Source organism: Rhinopithecus roxellana, chromosome 11 (genome assembly GCF_007565055.1).
Source record: "Rhinopithecus roxellana isolate Shanxi Qingling chromosome 11, ASM756505v1, whole genome shotgun sequence".
In the NCBI taxonomy this organism is placed as follows: Eukaryota; Metazoa; Chordata; class Mammalia; order Primates; family Cercopithecidae; genus Rhinopithecus; species Rhinopithecus roxellana.
In genome coordinates, this window is record NC_044559.1 from 136753669 (window position 1) to 136764702 (window position 11034).

Sequence of the window (11034 nt, forward strand, 5' to 3'; positions counted from 1 at the left end):
GCCACAGAAAGCAACAATTCTTGGTATGTGACAAATCTGAAAACAAATAGAGACCCTAGAGTATATCCAAAAATGACTAAAATTCTTCTTCTGGATCATAACCTATTAAGGTCCTGAAGGTAAGGACCATGTAAGGAATCTAGAATGCCTTTATTTATTTATTTATTTATTTACTTTTTCGAGATGGAGTCTCACTGTCACCCAGGCTGGAGTACAGTGGCGCGATCTCAGTTCACTGCAACCTCCACCTCCCAGCTTCAAGCAATTCTCCTCTCTTAGCTTCTCGAGTAGCTGGGATTACAGGCGCCTGCCACCATGCCTGGCTAATTTTTGTATTTTTAGTAGAGATGGGGTTTCATCATGTTGGCCAGGCTGGTCTCTAACTGCTAACCTCAGGCAATCCACCCGCCTTGGCCTCCCAAAGTGCTGGGATCACAGGTGTGAGCCACCGCGCCCGGCCTATTTATTTTTTTGAGACAGTGTTTCACTCTTGTCTCCTAGGCTGGAGTGCAGTGGCACGATCTCGGCTCACTGCAACCTTCACCTCCAGGGTTCAAGCTATTCTCCTGCCTCAGCCTCCAGAGTAGCTGGGATTACAAGCGCCCAACATCACGCCCAGCTAATTTTTGTATTTTTAGTAGAGATGGCGTTTTATCATTTTGGCCAGGCTTGTCTCGAACTCCTGACCTCAGGTGATCCACCTGCCTCAGCCTCCCAGAGTGCTGGGATTCCAGGCGTGAGTCACCACACCCGGCCTGCCTTTTATTTTTAAAATTAAGTTAGGTTTGGTGTTTTGGATTTTTTTTTTTTTTAAGTTTGACTCCACAGAGATAATCACTGTTGACATTTTATTTGAATTATTATTACCTTTTTTTTTTTTTTTGAGATAGAGTCTTGCTCTGTTGCCCACTCTAGAGTGCAGTAACACAATCTCCGCCCACTGCAACCTCCGCCTCCCGGGTTCAAGCAATTCTCCTGCCTCAGCCTCAAGAGTAGCTGTGATAACGCACCCACCACCACACCTGGCTAATTTTTGTATTTTCAGTAGAGATGGGGTTTCATCATGTTGGCCAGGCTGATCTCAAACTCCTGACCTTAAATGATCCACCGGCCTCGGCCTCCCAAAGTGCTGGGATTACAGCCATGAGCCACTGTGCCCAGTCTTTATGTGAATTATTCTTTAAATACAATATAAATTCTAAGGGTAGAAAAGCTACAATGGAAGGTCTGGCATCTTTCACATATCATACCCTTGCCATCATATCAAACTAGGTAAGGAGAAAAGTAAAATACAAAATAAAAACAGCTAAAAAAAGTATTACTGGTAAATTCTGTCAAACATGTAATGAAGTTTAACACCAACACTACACAAACACTTCCAGAAAAGAGAAAAGGACAGAACACTTCCCATATCATATTAAACCAAAGATATAACAAGAAAACTACAGACTTAAATCCTTCATGAACATAGATGCAAAGATTTTAAACAAAATTTTAGTGAATTCAGTTCAACAATATATAAAAAGGATAATACGTTATGACCAAATGGAGTTTATCCCAGGAATGCAAGGTTTAACATTTACAAAAATCAATGTAATCCACCCTATTAACAGACTGAAAATGAAAAGACATGATCAGCTCAGTAGATACAGAATGAAATAATGATGTGGAATGGAAAAAAGGTATACCAAAACAAGAGTATACACAATACAATTTCAGTTACATAAAATTCTACATAGGCTGGGTACAGTGGTGCATACCTGTAATCCCAGCACTTTGGGAGGCCAATGCAGGCAGATCACTTGACGCCTGGGCAACATGGCAAAACCCTGCCTCTACAAAAAATACAAACATTAGCTGGGCGTGGTGGCATGACTGTGTAGTCCCAGCTACTTGGGAGGATGGCTTGAGCCCAGGAAGCAGAGGTTGCAGTGAGCCGAGATCCTGCCGCTACACTCCAGCCTGGGTGACAGAGCCAGACTCTGTCTCCAAAAATAAAATAAAATAAATTTCTACATAGTCCCAGCTACTCAGGAGGCTGAGGTGAAAGGTTCACATGGTCCCAGGAGTTTGAGGCCAGCCTAGGCAACACAGTAAGACTCTGTCTCTAAAATAAAATAAAAATCTACAAAATGCAGGGTTGGGGCAAGCAGAAGGGAGGAAAAGAATATAGGAGAGAAGGAAGGACTACAAAGGAGCACAAGAAAACTTTTGGTGGCAACAGGCATGTTCGTATCTTGATTGCAGTGATTGTTTCACAGGTATAAATACATATGTCAGGCCAGGTGCGGTGGCTCATGCCTGTAATCCCAGCACTTTGGGAGGCCGAGGTGGGCGGATCACGAGGTCAGGAGATCTAGACCATCCTGGCTAACATGGTGAAACCCCGTCTCTACTAAAAATACAAAAAAAAAAAAAAATTAGAGGTGGCGGGCGCCTGTAGTCCCAGCTACTCAGGAGGCTGAGGCAGGAGAATGGCATGAACCCAGGAGGCGGAGCTTGCAGTGAGCGGAGATGCGCCACTGCACTCCAGCCTGAGCGACAGAGTGAGACTCCGTTTCAAAAAAAAAAAAAACACACACACATGTATCAAAACTCATCAGACTGTACCGTTACAAATATGTGCAATTAAAAGCCAGGCACGGTGGCTCATGCCTGTAATCCCAGCACTTTGGGAGGCAGAGGCAGGCAGATCACGAGGTCAGAAGATCTAGATCATCCTGACTAACAAGATGAAACCCTGTCTCTACTAAAAACACAAAAAATTAGCCGGGTGTGGTGGCACGCACCTGTAGTCCCAGCTACTCGGGAGGCTGAGGCAGGAGAATGGCGTAAACCTGGGAGGCAGTGAGCAAAGATCTTGCCACTGCACTCCAGCCTGGGTGACAGAGGGAGACTCCGACTCAAAAAAAAAAAAAAAAAAAAAGTGCAGTTTATTATATGCCAATTGCAACTCAACGAAGCTGTGAACAATAACAACAAAAAGCACGCCTTATACATATATAACCTGGAGTGGGGAGAGCAATCTACTAATTTCCCAAGAAATTTTACTAAAATCAAGCTGGTAGTGCCAGTATATATCGGTAATAACAAGGATCAGAAGGAATACCAGATAAAAATTATTCCTAAGGCACCTGGAACCCAGAGAAGGCAGAATTCTCTTTTGATAATCTAAAGTAAGATCAATCTCTTTTGATAAATAATGTAAAGCCAAGTTCTGTAGTTCCCCAAGGAGAAGACACCAGATTAAGACAAAGCAGTTAGAATATCATGAATTCCCATGAACTGATACTTGCAAAAGTCTTTCATACACACACACATATATATGTATTTGTATATATTCACACATAAACTTTTTATTATATGTGTATATATAATGTAAATATGTGTGTGTATGTGTATACATAGTCTTATACAAAAATAGGATCATTCTACAAATTCTTTTTTTTTTTTTTTTTCTGAGACAGGGTCTCACTCTGTCACACAGGCTGGAGTGCAGTGACACCATCATAGTTTACTGCAGCCTTGATCTCCCAGGCTTAAGTAGTCCTCCCACCTCAGCCTCCTGAGTAGCTGGGACTACATGCCACCACACCCTGCTAATTTGTCTTTGAAAAGCTGCTATTTATTTGACCAGAAAAACATGTTGGACTTAAGAAATGGCAATAACTGGTACATACATTAATTCAAAATATTTTCACAAAGCACTAAATAGAATAGTTCCCAATCTTTTCACTGAGAAACCTTTGAAAGAATGCCTAAAACTTAATCAGTTTATTTAGGTTTTTAATTAAGAAATCTAAAGCAGCCAATCAGACTTTCTAATTACCAAGAGATGACCAGGTTAACAACCTTGAGGTTGCAGGAGCTTTTAAAAGCTTTGTTTAGGCTGGGCTCAGTGGCTCATGCCCGTAATCCTGGCACTTTGGGAAGCCGAGATGTGAGGATCACTTGAGGCCAGGAATTTGAAACCAGCCTGGTCAATATAGTGAGACCCCATCTCTGTAAAGATAAAATTAAATTAAATAAATAAAAAAAAATTTGTTTAACCTATCCATTTGTTGACCTCAGGCTACTAATCACAGGTCCATGTGCCAGATACTTTGCACACATAAAATTGAGTAATAAGTATCATGTATAAAAGATAAAGACTATATATGGTCCCTGTATATTTAAAAGGAATAATACCTAACTCTCATGGGTGAACAATTAGTGAGGGGCAAAGAGACAGACAGAAATTACTAACCCACAAGGGAGAACCAAGCAAGGTCAGCAGAAAAGGGAAAAGTCCTGTGCTCTGAGAATGCAGCAGAAAGAGCACTGGGATACTGCAGGGACCAGGCAGCAATCCAGGTCATACCAGGAACATGAGTGGATGTCAGTAAGTGTGGGAAGCAGTCTTCAAGGCTGAAGAAAACTAAACAAGCCAAGACACAGAGCCACAGGAGGACTGCCTGTTCAGAAGACAGTGAAGCATTTGTTCTGGGTAACACGATGTGAACTAAGAAGAGATATAAAACTCAGGAAAACCTCACCCAACAAGAGCCCAGAAACAACGCTGGTCTGTATTTCTTAACAGCAATTCAACAGAGAATCTGAGGTGGCCTGCAAAACTAACAAGAGAGCAAATTATCTTCAAAGGGCAGGGGCACCACATACTCTTTGTGGAGGGTCAGTAGCCAAGGATCACCCTGCAGCCCCTCCCCAACCCCACTGTGATACCCCAGGCCCTTGGAATCAAATCCACTAGCAAATTCTTCCTTAATGGAAAATCTCTCCCCTCCCCAAATGTAAAACAAAAAAGATAAAACCAAAGAAAACAAAACAAAAAGACACCATCAGAGCAAGCTTTAGCCCTCATAACTCACCTATACCCCTACTGAGAACAGGGTCTATCCCATTACTTAAACTGATTTGTAACACTGCTCCTACTACATCCTCCTCTTCAAAAAAAGTAAATAAACACCACACAAAATATAAGCTTACCCCAAATAAAAGTCAGCATCAACCTTAGGATCCTACTGTAATATTACTACACTAACCCAGGATATTTTAATCCTCTTCCAACCTATTTACAAAAAAAATTCCTCTTCTGAGCCCTCTGGAAGCATTACAAATACTGTTGCAATAGATTGTTCTTCTTGAGGTAGTCTGAAGTCTTGAAACAGAAAAAACTTACCTATTTTTCTACACCACCACTGAGGGGTATTATAAAAGGCCTACAACCAAAATCCCCATCCCTTTGATTCTCAAGCTATTATAATTTTTTCCCTCATATCAAACAAATGAGAAACACACATAAAAAGATGAAAAGTCATGCAAAAAATTTAAAAAGGCCAGGCATGGTGGCTCATACCGGTAATCCCAACACTTTGGGAGTCTGGGGTCGATAGATTGCCTGAGCTCAGGAGTTCGAGACCAGCTCAAGCAACATGATGAAACACCCTCTCTCTAAAAATACAAAAATTAGCCGGGCATGGTGGCATGCACCTGTGATCCCAGCTATTTGGGAGGCTGAGATGGAAGGATCGCTTAAGCCAGGAAGGTGGAAGTTGCAGTGAGCTGTGAAGGTGCCACTGCTATGTAGCCTGGGCAACAGAGAAAGATTCTGTCTCAAAAACAAAAATAAAAAACAAGCAAAAAAAAAAAAAAACCCACATAAAAAAGAAACTGTATCATCATACAAACAGTCTAAACTTTGCCTGAGACAAAAAAAGTTTATTTGGTTTACCCAAGGCACAGGCATGTTATAAATAAAGTACTCAAGAAATTAACAGCTTACAAAAATACTGAAAAAATTTTAGGGGGGAGCATAAAACTAAAATCAACTCATTCTCTGTCAAAGAGTTCTTCCAAAATGCCAAGTCTACGAGAAGGGATGTATGGCAAACCATCTGCATGGGGCTGTCTCCCACATCAGACCACTCTCAGGCCCACAGCCTTTACCCTTTTGCTCAGGTGCACTTCAGAAGTGCAGGGATATTGAATGCCTGCTGAAGGTAGACCAAGGAGCCTTGACAGATGTCGGTTAGCTTTTTGTGCTGCAGGTGATGACCTCCAGCACTTGCTGCCAACGCCTTAGCTTTGTCAAGTGCTTCTGGACCAGTGCATGTCTCCAATGTTACTCATTTCTTAGTTTGGAGACATCCTCATTGATAACTTGCTCTGGTTTCTGGACAGATAATTGCAATCTTTTTTGTAGGAAAAAAAACATTCTGTCTTGCAATGTCCAGAAACTTGTATATACACCGATCAACACCAGTTTCAATTTCTTCCTGATTGGTGCCATTGACATAGTCCTGACTTACCGGAGAGGCTAAGCAAGTCTGCAAAGATGACTCCATATCGTCCACCAAAGTATTGTTAGAAGGTCTCAGAGCCCCTGGAGCTGCTGGTAAGTAAGGGAAGCCTGGTCCCAGAGCCCTGGTGGTGGTCGGGGCTCTGATGGCTGCCCAAAGAACATACTGCCTAGCGAAGCAGCCATGCCTGGAATAACTTTTTTTTCTTATTTTTAGTAGCGACTAAAAATAGGTGTCACTATGTGCCCAGGCTTGTCTTGAACTCCTAAACTCGAGTGATCATCTCATCCCAACCTCCCAAGGTACTAGGATTACAAGTGTGAGCCACCATACCCGGCCTTTTCTACATAATTCTAAACATGGCTTACAGTCTTCTCCCTCCCTCTTCATATTGTCAATTTTTTAAAATATAAATTATTATTTTTAATAATTATGTACTGTTCTTCTGTTTGGATGTAATGGAATTTAATCATATTCCTACCGACATTTATATTGTTTTCCTTTTCTTCGTTTTTTGAGACAGGGTCTCACTCTGTTGCACAGGCTGGAGTGCAGTGGCATGATCTTGGCTCACTGCAGCCTTGACCTCCTGGGCTCTAGCAATCCTCCTGCCTCAGCCCTGCAGTTTTTTTTCTTTAATAATCAACACTGGCCGGGTGTGGTGATTCGTGCCTGTAATCCCAGCACTTTGGGAAGCCAAGGAGGGTGGATCATGAGGTCAGGAGATCAAGACCATCCTGCCTAACACAGTGAAACCCCATCTCTACAAAAAATACAAACAATTAGCCGGGCATGGTGGCACACACCTGTAGTCCCAGCTACTCAGGAGGCTGAGGCAGGAGAATCGCTTGAACCCGAGAGGCGGAGGCTGCAGTGAGCTGAGATTGCACCACTGCACTCCAGCCTGGGAGACAGCGAGACTCTGTCTCCAAAAAAAAAAAAAAAAAATCAACACTGCTTTGATGAACATCCATATTCACCTGTCCCAATATTATTTTAACTTTTTGAAGTATTTTTTTTTCACCCTTTCTTTTCACAGGTGTTAACCAATATTACTTTAGAATATTGATGTGGATTTTGTTGTTGTTGCTGAGAAAAGGTCTTGCTCTGTCACCCAGGCTAGAGTTGCAGTGGCATGATCACAGCTCCTCCAGGGGCTCAAGTGATCCTCCCAGCTCAGCCTAGCCTCCCCAGTAGCTAGGGCTACAGGTGTGTACCACCATGCCTGGCTAGTTTTGTGCGGTTTTCTTTTGCTTTTTTTTTTTTTTAGAGACAGAGTCTCACTTTGTTGCCCAGGCTGGTCTTGAACTCCTGACCTCATGCCATCCTCCCACTTCGGCCTCCCAAAATGCTAGGATTACAGATGGGAGCCACTGTGCCCTGCCCAGATTTATTTAATAAACCAAGTACCATATAAATGGTATATACAAAAAGTATTATAAGAATTCAAAGGTAGGAAGGAGAGATCAGTTTGGCTCAAAATGGTCCCAAGAAAGTTATTAATACTAAAGGAAGTGATTCTTGAGTTAGGTTTTCAAGAATGGGAACGAATTCCCTAAGATGCAAACAAATGAATTTGGTAAGAAAGGAAGGTGAAGATTTTGGACACTTTATTTTGAATTAAGAATGTATTCCGAGCCAGGCACAGCGGCTCAGGCCTGTAATCCCAGCACTTTGGGAAGCCGAGTCAGAAGGATCACTTGAGTCCAGGAGTTCAAGACCAGTCTGGGCAATATAGTGAGACTCCCATCTCTACAGAAAATTTAAAAAATTACCAAGAATGGTGGCGTGTGCCTGTAGTCCCAGCTACTATGAAGGCTGAGGCAGGAGGACTGCTTGAGCCCAAGAGGTGGAAGCTGCAATGAGCTATGATGGTGCCACTTAACTCCAACCTGGGAGACACAGTAAGAACCCCATCTCCAAGAAAAAGACAAAACCAAAACCAAAAAAGAATGTACTCAGGTCATTGTCATTTCCTTGAGACGTTAAGATTTAAATTACTTTGGATTTTCTCAACAGAATGAACAGGAGCTGGACTGGTGGAGAGGAAAGCGCATGACGATGTAGGAGTGGGCGACGAGGGTGGACAGGGAGTTTGGGGACGACTGTAGGAGATCTAGTTACAAGGCAATATGTCCTTAAGACTGGCCTTTTTGAAGACCACAGACGCTCTCTGGGACTCAGTCCAGAGCTTCAAAAACGCGGGGACGAATTGCGCCTTAGAACTTCTGCCCTTGGCCTTGGCAGGGGCTCCTCCCCATCCCTCGCCATTCGTCGGCAGACGCCGGCCTGGCCGGGCTCGCTCTCACCTGCGCCTGGATGTAGAGGGAGATGCAGTCGTGCGAGAGCCGGTACCGGCGCAGCAGCCGCAGGCATTTCACCAGGTGCTCCTCCCCCGCCGACAGCTCCTCCGTGTCGATGTGGTTCACCCCGAGGTGGAACTCGATGACCGCCAGCCTCACCGCCCGCTGGGCCACGGGCCCCTCGGGCTCCACCACCTCAGCCGGCAGCCCCAGGGCGTGGTCACCAGCACCCGGGCCGTCCTCAGCCTCAGGCCGCTCATCCTCGTCCTCAGGCGCGGGGCCGAGCAGCGCCTTGACCTCTTCCAGCAGCGCCCGGGCGCTGTATTTGGACTTGTACGGTTCCTTCTCCGGATTTTTTTGCAGTTCCACCCGCGACAGGGTCAGCGCCGCCTGGAATTTATCGCAGACCTCTGCCCACGGAACGTTCGCCATAGCTGCCTCTACCGCCTGGCTTTCCTCAATGTTTGCAGTCGGGACTCCCGCCTTCCTTCTGCTTTGCGACACTTTACTTACGGCTCTCGACACGTTGCGGCCGCTATGGAACGAGAACCAATAAAACCCGTCCGGAGAACCGCAATACGCTTGGCAGTGACCAATGGGAAGACGTAGCAATCACCACAGCAACCATTCTCATGGAAATGAAGTTGTCAATGAGGGTGTTCCCGCCTCCTTCCCCGCCCCCTGCAGCGGAGAGTTTATCTCTAGATTGACCCTGTGAGGATGGATTTATATAAATGTTTAATATCAGCTTACTTTAACGAAGCATGCCGAAATATTTTTTTACAAACATAGCTAGCTAACTCTACTCGCGTTGATATGAACTGAAAGGCAAAAACCTTTAGACATTAAGTGTATATACCCCAGCCTGTCACTGGATAAAACTTTCTTTTTTAAAAAAGGACAGGCGTGGCAGCTCACATCTGTAATCCTAACATTTTGGGATGCCAGTAACATTTTGGGATGCCCACTGGAGTGGGCAACATAGCAAGACCCATCTCTACAATTTTTTAAAAAAATTAGCCGGGTGTGGTGACGCGCGACTGTAGTCCCAGCTACGACGGAGTGTGAGGTGGAAGGATCGCTTGAGTCCAAGAGGTGGAAGTTACAGTGAGCAAGACTGCCTCAGAAAAAAAGAAAACACGAGCATTAGAACAAATACCTAATGCATGCGGGGCATAAAACCTAGATGACAGGTTGATAGGTGCAGCAAACCACCATGGCACATGTATACCTATGTAACAAACCTGCACGTTCTGCACATATATCCCAGAATTTAAAGTAAAATAAAAGGAAAAAAAAGATTGAAATGTAGCCGAGAGCTGATTATTATCAACATATAATATCTTGATCGAGAGCCATAAATACACAAAACACTCAGTGATAGACAAATACTTTAACTTCAACCCTGAAATACAGGTTGTAGGAATCTGTACAACTGCCCAACGTAACAAGAGCTAAGTCCCACAGCTGTGAAAGCCACCTCATGCCTTTTACCTTCCTAAGTTATCAAGTCAAATGGGGAGGGGTGATATAAGATTTTAACTATTACGCACCAGCTGTGTAAAGTGCTCTGAGACATACAAAGGAGCATTGATTTTGGAAGTTCATATACATGATTTGAACCTCAGATTGACCTGCTTTCTTAATTGACAAGTTAACTTTTTTAAGCTTCAGGTTTCCCACAGTAAAATCTGAATGATACTACTACTTACCTCTACAGAATTATTCTGAAGAATAAATAAAATTAAACATCTATCCTTTAAGTGTTAATGCTCCTAAAAATTCCTTCCTAAACCTTATCCCTGGGAGATCTCATCCATTTCCAGGTCTATCATTACATGTGCTGCTCACTCCCACTTTGTCTCCAGGCCAGATGGCTCTCCAGAGTTCCAGACTGGAATATCCAACATCCAGCTAGAACAATCACACCTGAATGTTTCAATAGCTGCTGTGTATCAGTATGTTCAAGTCTAAATGTATGATCTTCCTCTTCACATGCCCCTTCCTTCCCATACCAAATTTGCCACATTTGCAATTCTACGTCAGTGAATGGCACCACCATCCACCAGGCTGATTTCCTGCACTTTTTTTTTTTTTTTTTTTTGTAGAGATGGGGTCTTGCTTTGTTGCCCAGGCTGGTGTGCATTGGCGTGGTCTCGGCTCACTGCAACCTCCACCTCCTGAGTAGTTGGGATTACAGGTGTGCACCACCACACCTGGTTAATTTTTGTATTTTCGGTAGAGATGGTGGGACTATGTTGGCCATACTGGTCTCAAACTCCTGACCTGAAGTAATCTGCCTGCCTTGGCCTCCCAAAGTGCTGATTACAGGTGTGAGCCACTGCACCAGGCCTTTTCTGTCATTAAACCTAAAACTAAATAGTACTGCTTAGTCCACCTACTAAAGAGCTCTGTGTACATCTTTTTATCTC

At 43.7% G+C, this 11034-nt stretch overlaps 1 protein-coding gene across 1 annotated transcript in view; it reads right to left on the reverse strand.

Annotated features, from left to right (window-relative positions):
• KIFBP (kinesin family binding protein) overlaps window positions 1–9146 on the reverse strand; it is a 30672-nt gene extending 21526 nt beyond the window's left edge. The window contains exon 1 of the mRNA XM_010362812.2: window positions 8609–9146. Within this exon, the coding sequence (XP_010361114.2) occupies window positions 8609–9034 (426 nt within the window). The 5' untranslated portion in view covers window positions 9035–9146. The remainder of the gene's footprint in view (window positions 1–8608) is intronic.
• Window positions 9147–11034: the final 1888 nt, after the last annotated feature.